Source organism: Ambystoma mexicanum, chromosome 7q, assembly GCF_040938575.1.
Source record: "Ambystoma mexicanum isolate Mex_15411 chromosome 7q, UKY_AmexF1_1, whole genome shotgun sequence".
Classification (NCBI taxonomy): Eukaryota; Metazoa; Chordata; class Amphibia; order Caudata; family Ambystomatidae; genus Ambystoma; species Ambystoma mexicanum.
This window is the reverse complement of record NC_090941.1, coordinates 171,466,210-171,485,627: the sequence shown is the minus strand read 5'-3', so window position 1 is coordinate 171,485,627 and position 19,418 is coordinate 171,466,210. Positions and strand designations below refer to the sequence as shown.

General features: G+C 47.2%; 1 protein-coding gene across 9 annotated transcripts in view; it reads right to left on the bottom strand.

Moving 5' to 3' along the window:
* Positions 1-1,258: 1,258 nt before the first annotated feature.
* Positions 1,259-19,418, bottom strand: part of DOCK9 (dedicator of cytokinesis 9) — a 2,709,375-nt gene continuing 2,691,215 nt past the window's right edge. For all 9 annotated transcript variants that reach the window (XM_069639825.1, XM_069639823.1, XM_069639827.1 and 6 more), the window contains one exon: positions 1,259-2,555. In XM_069639825.1, the coding sequence (XP_069495926.1) occupies positions 2,433-2,555 (123 nt within the window). In that variant the 3' untranslated portion in view covers positions 1,259-2,432. The remainder of the gene's footprint in view (positions 2,556-19,418) is intronic.

Sequence of the window (19,418 nt, the reverse complement as noted above, 5' to 3'; positions counted from 1 at the left end):
CTTGTAGCTTAGCTAGTACCCCCCATTTGCCAGCTATTCTATCATCTGCCAGGTGCGTGCACCGTTTGCCAGGTTTTGCCATTACATGTCCAGGTGTTATGTCATGTGCGTCATTTGCAGGTATTACAATAATGCTAATACCATATGGAAGGGTTTGCCATTATATGCCAAGTTACTTGTGCCATCCGACAGGTTTTGCTATACATTGTGTAGGTACTCGCACTATTTGCAAGGTATTTCAGCAGATGCCTGGGTTTTAACACCAAATGCTAGGTTTTGAAAGGAAATTCTCTGGCACTGACATATGTTCATTTTTCCTGCTGTGTGTCCTGCTACGCATACAACAGGCCAGGTTTAGCCATGAAAAACCCAGATACCTACACACTTGCCACGTACTGCCATTGAATGTCCAGGCACTCACACCACTCCTCCAGTTATTGTTATCATATGCCCATATACTTGCTAGCAGAAGAGGTGGGCTACAAATCTGCTTCCACTTTGGCACATGCTCAGTTGCCAGCATGTCAAGTGTATCTCTGCTCATTGTACCCTGTGCCACTTCCCAGCCTCTCTGCAGAAGGACCTGCATCCCTGTGGATTTTTTTTACCTCAGAAATCTCCTGACTCTGTTGCCACAGGCGGAATGCTTGTGGAATGGATATGGTAAGGGGGGCATGACCATCTGTGTCTATCTGCTGCCCCTTTCAATGGATAAGAGGCAGCAGGGGGATTGGGGTGTTGGGACACTGCACTATTTCCAGCTCCTGGTAGTGCAGTGAGAGACGTGCACAGCATCCCCGATGTCCCCATGTAAGGTTGCATGTTGGCTTATACAGATTTGTGACAAGCTCTTTGTTGAGACAGAGCACTGCCTCGTCACATCTGTGTATGCTAGCATACAGCCTTATTTTGACTCTTTTGTTATGTCATGTTAAGTTGATTTATACTGCACGCGGCTGCCATTGTCATGGTCTCCAGGGTGACACCAGCAATACCAAAGAGCAAAACTAAAATGGATTTATATTAAAAAAATGTTATTTCTGCGACTTAAAATACATAAAGAGACGTCACATATTGTGGTTGCTCAGCGGTATGAAATAATTACGAAAATTAAAGTAGAATTCACTCATGTGGGGGGTGACCCCATGACAATTGATTGTCAAATGCATGCAGCATGAGCCATCGTTAACCCTGTGCCACTATGTTTTATTATCAAGCAAGGAAAATTTATACCCACAAATAGTCAACACACTTTGCAGAAATTAGCAATTTGTTTTAATACATATGTAGTACAGAATGTATAATTACAGCAGGTCAGTGTTTCCAGTTAAATAAAATAAAACCGTTATTCCCCGTCCAAATATAAAATTACCAAATTAAAGTTTTATAAGATCAATAACCTGGTCAACGCTTTACGTTACAATACCATTTACCACAGAAACCAGGATCAACAACCAATAAGATACTCCATCGCTTTGGCAAAAAGGGATGATTTTGTTTGAACAGTGTATAAAACTAACATAGCAAAGACTGTTTACATCTTCATATTGCACTCCTCTATGTACAAAAAACAGATGGTAACTTAAAATACACAGTCGAAAATATGAATCACACAACCACATCACAATTAAAATGTAAAACTGAGGCCCAAAAACTGACTGGTATGAATATTTTAAAAACGTATAGAAATGTAATACAATTATGTACAGAGTGGTATGGTCTGTGTCAATAAACAATATGTACATTTAATTTTGACATGTGTTTTAAGTTTAGTGTAACTGTGTTCATTAGTACAGGCTGTTAAACAGCGTTAAGCTCAATCACATTTTAAATACGGACAAATAAAAAAAATAAAAAGAAGAGCAGCATACCCCATCTTCTTGTTTACTGGTAGAAAAACTAGAGATTGCTTGGTCATAAAAAATAAAAATCTTTAACATTTCAAACTAGGCACAACAATAACAAAGCAAGAGCTCTTGGGTGCTTGATCCGCTTGAATGTGCCGCGGGTAAACAGAGCCTTGTGAAGATTTCTAGATCGACGACTCAGGTCTGAAAACGGAGAGAACGCTGCCCAAAGTTCAGCGTTACTTTAGTGCTATAGACCTACATTCCACAACGTGTTCCTATGTTTGGTGTGCCATTCTTTCAACCACGACTAAGTGAATGAGAGCTCAGTAACTAGCATATCATTTGCAGACACGCCTTTGTCAAGAAAATATTGCCACCGAAATCCGCCCTTCCTTTGAGGCCTGGTACTGAGAAACGTAGTCCAACCCTGCTTGCCCGAACCTCATTTGTTTCCAGTCCTCAGTGGTATGAAGCGAAGTGATTTGCACATGCCCAATACTTAACTTTGGAAATGTTCCTGAGTCTGCTAGCATTCGAGCAAAATCACACATAACGCAAACAACTTTTCATTTTGAAAGGAAATCATGCGGACGAAGAAGAGCTAGAGATTCCATGGACGGTTGTGCTTGTCGGAGTTCCACTTATGGCATTGAAAATGTGGAGAGAGTTCGGCATAACACTGATTTTTTCTTCACCAAAGGAAATCTTAAAAACGAAGATAAAGAAAACAACTCAGCAAGGGTTGTTACAAACAATCACAAAATGCAATATAATTGAAAACAGCAATTAAAACCATTCTAACATTTAAATCACCATTTAATTGCATTTCTGTAGATAATACCACTAATTACAAATGTCCAGATGTCTTAAAACACGTCAAGCAGTAGCAACCAATGTCTGTTTTATGAAAATCCAAGTTCAAGAATTGAAACACAATGAAACAAAAAACAAGAAAAACATTACCATCCCATCTGATCATGTTTGCAAGAAGCATAGGGGGAAAAAGAAACAGAACATTTTGTTAGGTCTTGATACTCATAAGACGCCGCCAATTAGTTATCTCCCAATGCAGCATTTCACAGAAGCAACCTGTCCATTCAATTCTCTCCAGTAGCTTTCATTTCTTCAAGGTTTACAAGGAAATGAAGTACATTTGCCATCCTCAGGGGAATACAGTACATAGTCTTTAAAATATGGCATTGCGTGCATTTTATGAACTCAAATCATTACGCAGTATGTTCACAACTTAATAACCAAACATTCAAAACGTTTGGCTCCTATTGTTGGCCAACAGGTCGGAAACAACTCAACTATGTTCGTTTCAGAAATTAACACACTCTGCTCAGGAACCCTGACATTTCCCCTAAACTGGGTGAATTGTAATCCATCAGCAATCCTGTATTTGTTTTTTGGACTTGAGTGGATGTTCGGGATCTTTTTTATCAGAATCTATTTGTATGCATGAGCAGGTGCTTCTAGCAGAAATTATTCATACTGAACATAGTCCGTTTTTACTTTGCTTTTAGGGTAAGAACCACTGGTAAAATAACAAGAAACATTTCTACTGTGTATTTGTCCTAATTTTTGGTTCTACTGACCATAATGCTATACAATCTACCCAACTATAAGAATTACAATGTCCATAATTAGTCCCAAACGGGAAGACCAAACGGGAAGACCAAAAACTGTGTGAATGACCAAAGGTAATTTAAAAAAATGGCAAAAAGAAACAAGCGTACCACACAATACCCTGACAAATGTGGGCCCCAACACCATATATGGGATGCAGGTCATGAATATGTTTTTAATTATCTGTGGGTCCTAGCTAGTCCATCTATTTTATATGGTGAACACACAAATCTATATGAAACCACTGTCTGCTGCTGCTAAACGTGGTTTGTATTTGATGCAGGCAAAAGAACACAGTTGTATAGATTCTGGCCTCTCATTAGTGCGACCTACTAGGATATTACAGCTCCATATTCCCGGCAGCATTTCCTTTTTCAGAGGGATACTCCTCGAATCCCCAAAACATTGCCCCTTCTGACCCTTCTCTCCCCACTCATCTGTACACTGCCCCTTTCCTTCTACACAGACATGTCTACCTTTCATTTTCTATTGGCTGATCAGTTTCCACAGTCAAGCTGCATCCCTCATGCAAAAACCACACCTATAGGAAAAACAAGTGACGGATTGCTTGCTGACATGCAAGAGCAAGGCATTTTAGATGAGTGGCAGAGTTAGGCACTGGTACAAATTCGCTGGCATATGTGAAATGCGAAATGATTACACTGCATTAAGAGCTTTTTTATCCTCTAAGGATCTCAATAGGAGGGAGCGCTCGAGAGCCAGCCAAGCTGGCCGCTCTCCTTCAGCTCCGCAGCACTTGCGGAAAATCCTGCTCCAATATCCTGGCATCAGAGAATTTCAGATGATTCCCCTGTTGCACATGAGACACGGCAACCCGGGGCATCAGAGAATCGATCAGTTTTCCTAGAAGACTCTGTTCAGAGCCTGACACAGCCTTGGTGGTAGGGTGAGGGACAGGGCTGCGCTGAAACCCCGGCGCACACTTTTGCCTTAGGGCGCACAAATGGAGTAGGCGGGGAGGAAGAGGAGCTGCGTGTTGCTAAGCGGGCTTGAGGGCAGGAGGAGGGGGCATCCAACCCGACTAATAGTGCTTTCACAGGCGTTTCCAGTAACAGTTGCCTGCTGGCGATAAAGTCCCAGAGAGGAGGAGGTCGACCCAGGCAATCCTGGCTTGGGGTTCGGCATCCCAACATGGCGGATGCAGTATGAGCGAGGCCCTGTTGAAGGTGGATTTCAGGCGGTCTGACCCGTGACTGTGGTTGGGCTGACTGGTGAGGCTGCAATGTTCTTTCTATAGATTCTTCTCCCGCAGATTCCTCATCAGATAGATATCCATTCCAGCAACAGCTATTCAGAAAACTTTTGACAGGGGCGTAGTGTACCTCGACTCTGCCGTCAATCTGTCTTGCCTCAATGCCGTGGTCTACTCCGGACGTGAGATCTGTACATATACTACGTCACTACACCCCTGTACCTCAGACCTCCTCCCCCTGAGGTCAGCTGCTGCAGAGGAGGAATCAAATGATTCGGTTGAACAGCCAAAGCTCATAGAAAAAATGAAAAACCTAACAGGGTCTATTTTTTTTACTGTGAGTAAAGGGCCTGCAAAAAGAATGTGAAAGGTCTACGGTAGCCCTTTAAACGCAAGCTCACCTCTTTCTCCCAATAGAGAAGGCAATCATTAACTGCAGGCACTTTAATAGACTGGTTGGAAGGGAGGGTGATGAGGAATCTGCATGAGAAGAATCTATAGAAAGAACATTACGGCAAGTAATTTCTCCTTCAATGGATTGCCTTTCTCCGGAAGATTCCTCATCAGATAGACTCCCCAATCAGTATGTGTGAAGGAGGCGGGATGAAAGTCCCTATACTAGGAAACTTTGTAAAACTGCTCTTGGAAAACGAGCGCCAGCTCCACGGGTTACATTCAGGCAGTAGTGTTTAGTGTCTGGTATGGAGTGTGGACCAAGTTGCTGCTCAGCAGATGTCCCTCACTAGCACCCGCCCGTTGAAGAGGCAACCATCCACCTTGTGGAGTGGCCCTGATGCCCGAAGGCAACTCCTTTCCTGCATTGAGGTAGCATTCTGAAATGCAGCGTGTGATCCACCTAGAGATGGTTTGCTTGGGGAATGCCAAACCCTTTCTCGCCATCTAGAAGGCTATGAACAGCTGGTCCTCTTTCCTAAACTCTGCCGTTCTCACAACATAAAAGCTAAGAGCCCTCTTCGGGTCTAGTTTATGGAACCACTACTCCTCCATGGAGGGGTGCGCAGACAGGTAGAAAACTGGCAGGTCAATTGCCTGGGGCAGATGAAACTCAGACTACTATGGGTAAAAAACTCTGGTCGTACTTTAAGAGAAACTTTCTCCCTTAAAAAACAGAGAAATTACGGCTTGTATGACAGGGCCTGCAGCTCACTGACCTCTCTGGCTGACATAATCGCCACCAAAAGAACAGTCTTTAGAGCGAGCAAATGAAAGGAACAAGAGTACAAAGGCTCAAAGTGAGCAGACCATGATGAAAGTGCGAACCAAGTTTAGGTCCCAGTCTGGGACAACAAATGGAACAGCTGGAATCTTATCCACAAGGCCCTTCAGGAATTGGACCATAACCGGGATTGTAAAGAAAGACTCTTGATCCGGTGACCTTTTGAACACAGACAAAGCTGCCAAGTATCCTTTGACTGTGGTAACCTGAAGGCCTGATGATGCCAGTGACAGAAGGAACTCCATCACTGTAGTGGTGGGGCAAGAGATAGGGTCCATCTTGCGTTCAATGCACAAGACCTCAAATCTTCTCCACCTGGATGCATAGAGTGATCCTGATGACAGTCTACGTGCAGCCAGTAGCACCTCAAGTACTTCCTCTGAGAGGTGCCAGTTGTCATACCTCATCCTCTCCAGAGCCAAGCATGTAGGTTGAGGGATTTCGGGTTCGGGCGGAGTACCAGACTTTGCGAATGAGACAGGCGATCCGACAACCAAGGTAACCAGAGAGGTGGGCAGATGGCCAACTCCAGGAGTTCCGAGTAGGACGTTCTCCTTGCCCAATCCAGGGCGATCAAGATCAGGGTTGCTCGGAGGCTGAGGAGGTCCTCAGCCTCCTGAGAATCCACAGAATGACAGAAATTAAAGGGAAGGCATAGTGGAGATCGAAGGTCCTCTCCACCAGAAATGCATCTCCCAGTGCATCACTCGCTGGGAATTCCTTCAAGCAAAACTGTCTGCACTTCCTGTTGGACTCTGTGGCAAACAGATCCACCAATGGGGTACTCCACTGAGAGAAGACCTCCTCTAGGACTTCTTTGCACACTTTCCACTTGTGTGAGACAGTGCTCTGCCAGCTCAAAGCATCCTCCAATCTGTTCTCTTTCTCTGCCAGATGTACTGTTGGGACTGAGATCTGATTCTCTAAAAGCCAGAACCACAGCTGCATCAGCTCTCTGTAAAGTGGAAAGCGCACGCCACCTTGGATGTACAGGGAGTGCATGACTACAGTATTGTCTGTCATATTCAGGACGTGCTTCCGTTTTAGAGAGGGCTCAAACACCTTCTGGGCTAACCTGATCGCTTGCAGCTCGATCCTGTTGATGTGCCATTGAGTATTCCATCGCGGACCAAAGACCGCTCACCCTGCAATTCCTCACAATGATCGCCCCAACCCTTCAGTGACACATCCGTGACCACTGTGGCCTGGGGCCAAGGAGGCCAGAAAGATTCCCCCGCCAACATGTTCTCGCTGCTGGCCCACCAAGAGAGATCATTGGCCACTGAACTGGACACTTTAAAAGACATTCTAAAAGTGCCGAAAAAATGGGGCCAGTGACCCCGCAGGAGCCATTGCAGAGACCACATCCATAGTCTGGGCTCTGGCACTAGAAAAATGCAGGAGGCCATGAGACTTAAGAGGCAGAGGAAGGAAGTTGCTGCAAGGTGTTGTGGCACAGGAACAGTCGAACCATCTGCCTGACACTGGTGACTCTCCTCTGGGGGTGGGGGCGTAGGCCTTGCCCACCCGAGTGTCCAGGACTGCTCTGATAAACTGGAGCCTCTGTGTTGGTGTCGTATGGGACGTCTATAAGTTTAGGGAGAAGCCCAGCCAATGGAGTAGTGAGCAGGTGTCCTCGAAATTGGACAAAGTCTGCTCCATCGACTTCCCTCATTTCAGCCAGTTGTCCAGGTAGGGGAATGCATGGACCCCGGATCTCCTGAGGTGAGCTGCGACTACCGCCATGAGCTTGGAGAAGACCCTCGGGGGCGGAGGTCAACCCAAAGCGGAGCACCTTGTACTGTTAGAGCTTGTCCCCTATGAGGAATTTCAGGAATTTCCTGTGCTTTTGGTGGATCGGCACGTGGAAATATGCATCCTGGAGATCTATCGACACCAGCCAGTCCTGAAATCTGAGAGCGTGGACAATTTCTCTCAATGTCACCATCTTGAACTTGTCCTTTCTCAGGAACTTGTTTAAGGCCCTGAGGTCCAGAATCGGGTGGAGTCCTCTCCCTTTCTTGGGTACCAGGAAATACTGGGAATACCAGCCTGAGTATCTCTTCCACAGCAGCCTTAAAAAGCAGGGCTCACACCAGTTCCTCGAGCTCCTGTTCCAGTTGCTGTGGAGGAGGGGGGTGGCCTGTCCTGTGGTCTTCATAAGAAGGCAGACAGTAACCCCACTGGACTTGCTGGAGCGCGCAGGCATCAGAGGTAATCTCCTGCCATTGGGGCTGGAGCTCGCCTATCCGTCCTCCAACTGGGGAAACGTGGGGGGAGAAATCAAGGCAGCTTTGAGGGCAGAGCCACTGCTGCCAATGTCTGCTGGCCTCTGGAGGCCTTCTGGAGCACGGTAAATGCCTCTGCCCCTTCCTGGGTTGCAGGAGCTGAACCTCCCTGCCAAAGGGGCCATAACGCCTGTGACCTCTTGCTTTTGAGGTGAAGCTAAAGGCAGGTTTTGCTGGCTGCTGGACAGTTAGGCCCAGAGACTTGGCGTCAAGCTTTGAGTCCTTACATTTCTCCAAGGACTCATCAACCTTTGGGCCGAACAGATTCTCACCATCAAAGGCAATGTCCAGTAGTTTGTTTTGGACGTTGGGCGAGAATCCCGATGTGTGCGGACACGCCTGTCTCCTCAAGACAGTTGCTGACCCCATAGATTGCCAGATGCAGTCCGCGACATCCAGGCCTGTCTGCAACGACTGCCAGGTCACCTCCTTGCCATCATCCACAATTCTTTGCAAGCCATCCCGCATCTCCCCTTGGGAAATGTACTCAGCGGCTTCCCTGATAGCCCTCCACAAACCAAACTTCTTATCTTCCCTATCCAAAGGGAGTAGAGAAATGGATGTGGCTGACCTAGTGTTCATAGTGGCCGCCTGCACCACTAGTCCCTCTAGTGCAGGGTGAGTGAAGAGATAATCATGGTCTCCCCGTGGAGAGTGGTGCATGGTCTCTGCCATGAGGTGGCGATAGGGTCGGAAATAGCCTCATTAAATGGCATGACCGTCTCAGTAGAGGGTTCTTTCTCCAGAATGTCTGTGAGCTCGTAGCCTGACAAGGGTCTGGCTGGGGCACTCCAACTCAGGGTATCCACCACCAAGTCCGCTGTGGCATGGCACTTGCATGCCCATAAGGGTGATCTTGCTGTGTCTCTATGTCAGGAGATGTGTCGAAGCCCCAGGCATCCTGGAGGCCCCTCAGCTAGGGCAACTAAATCCACCTGATCAACGAAAAAAATCTCTGCCGCCAGTACCTGCATAAGCAGGGTCGAGGCCACACGACATCTGGTCGTCATCGTCGTCAAAAATCGTTACCATAGTTAAAAAACTGGGTTCTCAACTGTTGAGCATACGAATGATGTGCAATTGGCACAGATACCGATGGTACTGTCACTGTTGCTGAAGCCTGCTTTGGCGCCTGGGGCACACTCGTTACTACCGGTGCTGATGCCGAAACTCTTACACTAAGCCTGAAGCCCTAGACGATGTCGTCACAGTGGTCAGCTTCGGGCCGGGGTCACTGGTCGCTACTGGAGCCATCAAAGCCTGTTGCTTTGAGGGGTCACCCTTACCCGCAGCCACTTTCTGAAACATCTCAAGCATCTGCTCTTTAAAGGCCTCCCACTTGGCCCTGGATGTAGGTATCTCCGACGACTTGCTGGGCTCATCGAACGAGTCAGATCCATGTCTGCGCCGATGACGCCCTTTCTTCTTATGAGAGTAAGAGCAAGAGGAATGGCTCAGAGAGTGTGACCTCTTTTTAGCTTTCTTCTGATGCCCATCCTCCTGTTCAGAAACAGGCCCCTCTGTATCGAGCTCCAGCGACCGGGTGGTCGAGCGTGCTGGGGATTTAGACGGAGACCGGCATATCGCGAGTTTCGCAGCCCTCTCTCGTAGCAATTTCTGGTTTATCTTCATACAAGAACCATAGTCCTTGGTGACGTGATCGACACCGAGGCACCACACGCAGACATTGTGCGGGTCTGTGATCAACATTTTGGAACTACAGTCCTTGCAGCACTTGAAGCCAGACCCCTTTGGAGTGGACATATTATAGAAATCATGTCGAACAAATGACAATTTGTCTGTAGCAAAGATTCTCGTGAGAGAGTTGTTCTTCAAGCAGCATGCTGATTGTGCTGAAAAAAAGCACTGAGGTACAGGGGCATAGTGACATAGTATATGTACGATGACCGACGTCACGTCTGTAGATGGCAACCACAGCATCGAGTCAAGATTGACCGACGGCCGAGTCCAGTTGCACAACGCCCCCTGTCGACAAGTTTTCTGAGCAGCTAACACTGGAATGGATATCTTTTTTTTGTTTTTTTTATATTATGTTTTATTGGTTTGACAAGAAAAAAAGAAAACACAAAATTATTTCTGTCCTTACATAAACCTTTAACATTACTTTAACATTACTAACTCCAGTTTAAAAAGAAGGAAGAAAGGCAAATTAAAGCCTTAATTCACTTTCAATCTTTCATTCAATTCATTCCATTCCATCCTCATCATTCAGAGTCATTCATTAAATTTCCTTATCCAATATACAGTGCTATTTGTCATTGTATCTCAATTTTTTAAAACCAACATGATTCAATTACACCTTTTCATTCCATTCACTCTTCATCTTTAAAACTTTTTCAAAAACTTGAGAACTGCAATAGTTAGACTGATCATTTCCCGCATAATAGCCCAGGCCCACCACTCCTTTGGACTCAAGCTACTTTCATCCATCTTAAAATCCGCTAGGTAGAATTCTCTAATCTCTTTTAATGACTCGCATACCGTTACCCAATGACCTAGCGACTCAGCCATGTTCCTCTTCTTACAAAAAGTGCATTTATCACTTTCGATACCTGGCATTTTCCGAGCCCACATCACTTCTTCTGTGGCTAGACAATTTAGTCTACACCTAAGGAGCAAATCGCGGGAATTTCTGCAAATAGCTTGCAATGGAGTTTAAGCCCTTCCTTTCAAGGGTTCTTGCACAACTCAGTTTAAATTGATCACATTGTTCCTGAGCCCTCATCCAATCGCTGTCTTGCAATTTCAGCTTGACTTTGGTCGGGTTTATCTCTAGAACGTTGGGACCAATATCATTCTGTTGTAGAATCCCTCCAATCTTACCTTTCCACAGCATTACATATTTATCTTGCATATTTTTGGTGGGATCGAAGATCCCAAATGGGGCAATATTTATTTCATATTTACATTTCCTGTACAAGGCCACTGATTTCCACTGGACCATAGATTTGAGCGATTGGAGCTTAAATTCTTGCCTAATGGTGCGCATGGATATCTATCTCATGAGGACTCTGCGTGAGAAAGGCAATCCATTGAAGGTGTTATTACCCCAGTTCATGTATGTTTTTCTCAATGTCCCTCTGATGGCCCTGAGGTGTTTTTTCAGAGAATTAAAAACGATTATTTTGCATTTTAAATCGGCAGGTAAACGATGGGAGAAATGAATATCCCTGTTAGATAAAGGGGGGCTGGCACTCCCTGATTTTGAGTTGTATTACTTGGCGGCTCAACCCCCCCTTTTTGTCCTATTTGTATGACCCCTATAGGCTGCCTGTCCAGATCGAGAGAGCTCTGGCTGCCCAGTCTCTCTTGAGAGTGGTGGTTCTCACAGCTTTTCCTTGCTCAGCAGGGATGAAAAATATAGAGGAGTGCACAGCATGGAGGAAGTTGAAGCGTAGACTGAATGTAGGACCCCTCTATTCCCTGTTTTTTCCTACCACACATGTACCTACGTTACCAATTACTAGTGAGAAGGGTTACATGGGTAGATAAGGCCTGGATAGCTTCCAAGATCTGTTTCCCTCAACATCAATTCATGACACTGAACAGGTTTAAGGAGTTGGTTGATGTGTCCGTATGTGACATATTTCTCTACTTTAGAATCTTTAACACACTAAAAGGGATGTTTGACGTCTTCTCTATGCAACCGGTTACCACACAACTACTTCATACAACTATAATTGCGGAAGCGGCTGGGAAATTGGCCTTGAGCTTATATGCAAAGATAATGGAAGGCATAGTGGGGTGGTCAGAAGAGGTACATAATAAATGGGAGGTTCCATTGGGCCAATCCATTCCAGATACAACTTTGCAGTATTGTTGTAAACAGACCAGGATTGGATTGCCCTTAAAAATAGGTTTAAACTCTTACACTCCAACTACCTGCACCAAAACTACTACACGCTGGCAACCCGTAGTAGATTTTTTTCCGAACAGCTGAGCCTAATGTGTGAAGTGTGCCCATTCACCAGCCACCTTTTTCACTTAGCCTGGCAGTGCCCGCCAGTCATGACCTTCTGGACTGAGGTATTTCATACGATATGTTAGATAGTGGGTAACAAGCAGAGATTTCACCTTTGGTGGAGTTGTTGGGGCATACAAAGGAGATCTCCCAGCCATGTTAGACGCCTGGCGGGGTTATTGTTGGCTCTGGCCAAACGGCGGGTGGCAATGGCTTGGTGTGGTGGCCTCCCTTCATCTCCCGAAAACTAAAATTGGTTGAAAGACTTAATGTACTGTCATGCTATGGAATCAGATTACAGGAACCTGGCACCTATCAACGTGAGACCAAGAGACATATGTGGCCCATATACACAATATTTTCTGTCAAGGTCACAGACTCCTGCTCACTCAGATACTGAACTCGAAACTGCATGATGTTGTATGCAACTCATCTTTATACTGTACAACTGTATCATTAATGCCCTGGAGTGCTTGGGAATGCTGTCTCTGTTTGTGGTTTATATAAAATAATACGAATAATAAAAAAATATATGGATCGCCAACCAGCAAAGGCCTGTAGCCCCTGTTTCCCGGGCCTAACCCAAACCAGGGAGCATCTAATCCTCTCTTAGGTCAGGGACAGTTCCCATGGAAACCACCACCTGCAAGCCTGCTTGGTAGGGAGGGGCACTGCACCTACTAAATAAAATTGCTAAGAACAGGAGATGGGCCACACCAGAGTTCCTTGATCACTAAGAGACACAGACACCCAAATTAATTTTATAGGGATTCCTACGGCGACCCCTCTTTATTTAATAAAAACCCCAATTCCTTTTCCCTTTCCCTAGGTGTTCCATGGTGTGAAATCCAACTGACTGTGGATCCACTATGTCAGCTCACTCTGCCTTGGAGGGGTCTCAGGGACCCTTAGAGTGAGAATGGCGCAACACACCCTCTAACTAAATGTAGGTATCACCCATATGGAATGTGAGGCCAGGGGATCTTAACTGTGTGAGGGACCCGAGCTTAGACAGATCTGAACCCCCACAGAAACGAGTGGATAGGACCTCCCGGGCACTGAACAGCCTGCTGGAACAACTGGACCTGGTGGATGTCTGGAGGGTACATCACCCCGCAGACAGAGAATACTCATACTACTCCTCCCCACACAACCTCCACACAAGAATCGATTATATGTTTATAGATAAAACACACCAAGCCCAGGTTGAATCAATACAATACATGGGTAGATCGATCTCAGATCATTCCCCCCTGTTAATGAACTGGGCATTGAAAGGCCCAAGACCCCCTGTCCCGCTGTGGCGTATGCCCACGGACACACTGACGGATCTGATGTTTAGGGAGGAACTGGGAGAAAAGCTGGCAGACTATGTCACCACTAACAGCGGCAGCGTCGAGCACTGGAGCACGGTCTGGGAGGCCCTGAAGGTGGTAGCGAGGGGAGAAGTCATAGCCGGGACAGCGGGAATCAGGAGAATGCTGATGAGGGAACTGGAAGAAAGGGAGGAAGAAATAAGGCAAGGGGAAGTTAATAATTCAGGGACTAGAGAGGAAGAGGAACATTTGCAAGAGGCACGGATAGTCTGTCACCAGGCATGGGGACGGTTAGCGAAATTCGACTACGCAACACGCACCACCAGAGCACACATGCATGGTGACAAACCAGGCAGGTTGCTGTCCTGGTTATGTAAACGAGAGCACCCCAGACACCCAGTGACCGCCATAAAAGACATGAACGGTGACACTAAGACAACCCAGCACTCCATAAACACCACATTTGCTGACTTCTACACCACACTATATGCACACGACACCCAAGTCCCGCTGATAGACATACAAAACACCCTGGAAGAGATAGGACTCCCCAAATTAAGTGAGCAACAACGAGACTTGTTAGAAGAGCCCCTCACGCCCGAAGACATTACAGACGCCATTAGATCCCTGGCCACATGCAAGACCCCAGGAACGGACGGGCTCCCCCCGAGTTTTACAAGGCATATGAGACAACACTGGCCCCACTGTTATATGAGGTATACCAGGAGGCTTATGAAACAGGAACCTTACCCAAATCCATGACAGAGACACTAATAGTCCCGATACCCAAACCACATAAACCGGCCGAGGAATGCGACTCTTACAGACCAATAGCAATGCTAAACTACGACTGTAAGATACTGACCACCATACTGGCCAAAAAACTGTCAAAAGTGGTAGGAAGCCTAGTTCACGAGGACCAGAATGGCTTTGTGCCCGACCGCAATACGACGGCCAATCTGCGTAGATTACAGCACATTATAGCACACACAGAGGGAGACCAGGATCATATGGCGGTAATGTCGTTAGACGCCATAAAGGCATTCGACTCCATATACTGGGAGTGGCTGATAGAGGTGCTAAAGGAGTTCGGATTCGGGGAACGATTTGTACGCTGGGTCAAGATATTGTATAATGGACCCACGGCCAGGGTGAAGACGGGCAAATGGGTCTCGGGAGCCTGGAACATACAAAGAGGCACAAGGCAGGGATGCCCCCTGTCGCCCATGCTCTATATCTTGGGGCTGGAGCCAATTGCGATCTACATTAGGAGTCAATTCTGGGACGCTGGGATAAGGGTGGGCAGGACACATCATGTTATCTCGCTATATGCGGATGACGTCCTGATCTACCTAAGGGACCCAAAAAACAACGCCCCAACAATCTTGGAAGTGTTAGATAATTTTGCGCGTTATTCGGGGATACATTTTAGTAAACAGAAGTCCTGCATGTTTCCGCTGGCGGGCCTAAGGGAGCTAGGAACAGACAACCTACCCCAAGTTGGGATAAGATGGCAACCGGACACGTTTAAATATCTGGGGGTCTGGATCAGGCATACACCTGAGCTTACACACGAGCAAAATACGCTGAGGGTAACTCAGGGGCTTCACAAATCTATGAAATTTTGGTCTAAGCTACCACTCTCAATGATGGGAAGAGCATCAATAGTAAAGATGATTATACTCCCCCGATATTTATACTTCTTCCAGACTATTTGCCACTACATTAGACCACCCTTTTTTCGAAAGTTAGATGCCCAGATTAGGGATTTCATATGGGGTAAGGCACGCCACAGACTGGCACTGAATATTCTGACCCTCCCGCATGATGTAGGGGGCATACAGCTCCCGGACTTCGAAAGATACTATCTGGCGGCCCAACTTAGCCATGTCACCAAATGGTTATCAGACGAAGTTACCAACGAAACAGGCCTCCTGGGAGATCTAATCAAACCTCTGTACCTCAAGGAGATAATATGGGTGCCCCCAGACCGTCCCGACAGAGCACCCCCATTGGCTGGATTGGGCAGACTGATATGGGAAAGAGTTAAAGCCATCACGCACTTAAAGAATCCTTATTCCCCAGAAATCCCAATAATGGCAGGCTTAAGAAAAACACCAGCCGACACTAACACGATCAGGCAGTGGGAAAGACTGGGTATCTACGCCTGGGGAGACATGTTTGAGGATGGGGAGTTCAGAGGGCTGGAATCACTGCACGAGACAGAGGGAATACCCATGGGACAGTTTTTATGGTATCAGAAGCTTAAGCACGAGGCTAAAGCGAGATGGAGCAACTGGCCAGAGGAGCCAACAGCGACCCCTCTTGTAACAGAAATGTACAATCTAAGCGATGGGTGGAGGCCAGTGTCAAGAATCTATGCGCAGATGAATGATAGGCCCAACCCCAGGGGCGCTACTCTAAAAGCTAAATGGGAAACTGACCTTGGTGAAGAGATTTCAGACAATGAATGGGAAAGAGCACTGAAGTTTCCGAAAGCAGTGTCCAGAAACACCAGATTCAGACTCATCCAAACAAATGTCTTATACAGAACGTACATGACCCCGAAAAGAGTAGCTAGCTTTAAGCGGCAACCGGAAGCGCAATGCCCATGGTGTGCCAGTGAAAACGCAGATCTAATACATATGTTTTGGGGATGTGCAAAGGTGGGCACTCTTTGGGCCAACATCAAACAGGCATGCGAGAAGGGCGGAGTAAGCAGATACGACTGGACAATGAAGGAGTGTCTGCTAGGCACGTACCCCAGGATCAGCAAGTTAAAACACATTGTGAGGGTGATGGACATAGCATGCATCTTGGCAAAGAGGGAAATAGCAATGTCGTGGAAGTCAAAGAAAGGCCCGCAATATACAAGATGGAAAAGGGAGATGGAGCGGTGGACGACCGCAGAGACGGAAGCGTGGGGCACCGGGACCACCAGAGGGCTAGGGGACGCTAACGCTAAATTCGAGGCATGGAAGGCCGTGATCAGAGACATGTTCCTGCCGTCGGATGATATGCCCCCATGAACTAACGAATAGGTGGACTGGCACACAGCCCCAAGAGACACGTGGTTCGTAAAGAAGAGAGGAGAGAGGTGTGGCACATTGGGAATGAATGCTAACCTTACCCTCAACCCACAAGCAGAGATTGGGACGGGCCACCAATCCGACCCTAAGTAATCCAGACGTCATATTCGCTACAAAAGGAAGACAATGTATGTTTGTGGTATGTTAGAGTTTTGTTTATTATGTATAAGAAATAATAGAACATGTTTCAACCTCATAAAGAGGATGTAATGCCAACTAAGAAATGCTAATAAAAATATTTTGAAATGGAATGTGAGGCCAGAGGATGGCCTCTATGGGTAGTCCCATCTTGCTAGATGGCCTTAGGCAGGCCGCCATACATTATCCCACTACCTCACGCCAGAAAACCTCCGCTCTACCCTCTTCGTTAACTAATGGTCATATATATGTCCTAGCCCTACTTAATTTTTCCACTTACTTAACATACCCCCTAATATTTACCCCAACTCTATACTTCCCCCTACTTAACATTTAACCTAATTAACGTTGACTTAAATAGATATACATATATGAATACACATACATATATACATTGATTCACAACATATATACAATGTAAAACTATATGTAACAGTCAGGTGACTGCTGCAGTCAGTTGCTCCTTCACAGTACCTTGAGTCTGTCCCTGGGGTGCTGGCTCTTTGCAGGCTGAAGCAGGGATGGTCCGGTTGAACCTGGTGGATGGGGTCTGTTCCCCACAGCTGATGTCTGTGGCCTGGCCCCTCTTCTTTCTTCATGGTGGCCACATCCACAACATGGTGCCACCCACACTCAACGCACAGCCCATGCTTTTTTCCTAGTCATGGACAGCCCCCTGCAGGAGGGGGGGTCTGCCCAAACTCCAATGCCACACCCTGCAGCCTATCTTTAACTTCAGGGTGGGCGCCGTTGACTGGGGGGCCTACCCACACTCACCGGCACACCCACAATGTTATTATTCTGGGTGCGCCCCCTTGGCTGGGGGGTCCACCTGACATCATCGCTGCACCTGCGGCTTCACTTTGAATTCAGGCGGTGTCCTGATTGTCATGGGGACGTCGCCACGCTCACTGACACTCCCCGTAGCTATTTTGGGTCGTAGATATTTTGAGTCAGTCTCCCCATGACCTCAGGTGACGCCACCATGCTCACAGTCATGCTCCACGGCCTCGCCTGATACTTAGGCCCGTGCCTCTGCAACGTTTCACGAGACACAGGGGGTGGACCACTTACCTTCACCCGGGCTGCTCTGCTGAGCGGCCCAAGGCTTTCATCCATTGGGCCCCTCTACGGAGCAGCCCAGGACTTCAACCTCCTGGGACTTTTGTTCAAGGCTCCACTCTCCTGGGTGGAGTGGGCTTTACCGCTCCCTCGCTTCACCTCATACGCAGCCCAGGAGGACTTCATTGAAGTGCCCGCGTTGCTGGCCACAAGGCTGGTCTTTGGGATCATGGCCGGAGAGCCCGATATGGGGTTCCCCCCACATGCAGGCTGTGCCGGGCTGTTCTTTGTGGGCCCAGCAAGCCCCTGCCCCGCTGCCTGGGTCCAGAACATCACTGGGTCTGTCCAGTATGGCCCCTCTGTGGGCAGCTGGTGCCAACCTCGGGGGGCCGAGCTGCCGCAGGCATCGCAGCTTGGCCCCCTTGGATTAGTCCATGTGGAGGCTCTCCACGTGCCACCTGGCACTATTTGACGGATTCAGGCCCTGGGGGGGCGCATGAGGCAGCGACCTCCCCAGAAAAGTATTTTTGTTGTCTTCTTTTGTTTCTCTCGCCTCAACTGTCGGTCCCAACTGTCTTTTCATTTTTAAATCTTCTGGATTCTTCTTCTCTCCCCAGTCCAGCCCATTTTTGGGCAGCGGAGTTCTTTCCATTGTTCTTTTATTTCTTCTCTCCTTCAACATTCCATCCAGCGCCATTATGGGTTGGATTGTTAAGTCCAAAGCACAAACATACACAAGACACATCTAAATAAATGAACAAACTATACATTTAATAAAACCTTTATTGCTCTAGTGTCTGTCTCTTTATTTCTAGGTATTCCCTCAGGGAACAAGCATGAAGCCGCAGTAGCCAGACCCCATGAGGCCACGAACTACAGACCAATCAAAAATCATTTGCCTCTAGCGGACAATCTGAAACACCGACGAGCTTGAGTGATTTGGGCTCAATGGTAGGTAAATTAGCAGATTTAAATGGTTTATTTCCTCCCACAGTCAGTTTCGACTTCGGCAGTTGACGGAGAGCTGGACAAGAAACTCCGGCCAGCCCCTTCCGACCCAGTTTTTATCTCCACTTATACCTCCCCAAAGAGTTTGGCGGGTCGCAACTGCCATCGTGAAGTCGTTCACTTTCCCCCCTCTTCCACCCAACAGGGAAAGTAAGAGACTGGATACTTTGGAGGTAGAAGGTGTTTGCATCAGGCAGCCTGGCACTTTGTGCGGTGAACGTTTCTTGCACCGTGGCAAAATTATCTTTTGGCATATGGTCTACTGTGGCAAACACAGCTGAGCACATCGCTGAGGGGGGAGATGAGGGCTGGCTTCCTGTCGATGGCTACAGGCAGCAGGGAAGCTTGCAGACAGGTTTTGCAATCTGGGTTGGACACAGTGGACTGCCTGGGCACATTAGGGGTATCGCTATATCCAAGGAGAATGGAATCCTTAAAGCGATTAGTAGGAACCTCAGTGAGCGCGAATCAACTTTCTCCTCCCTTGAGGAGCACTACTCAGCACATCCATCCTCTACTACCCTTGCGGACATAGGCGTTGCTCTCGATGCCTTCCGCTCACATGCGGATCGGGAGCGTAACTTTCTTGATGGTCCTGGCTTGGTC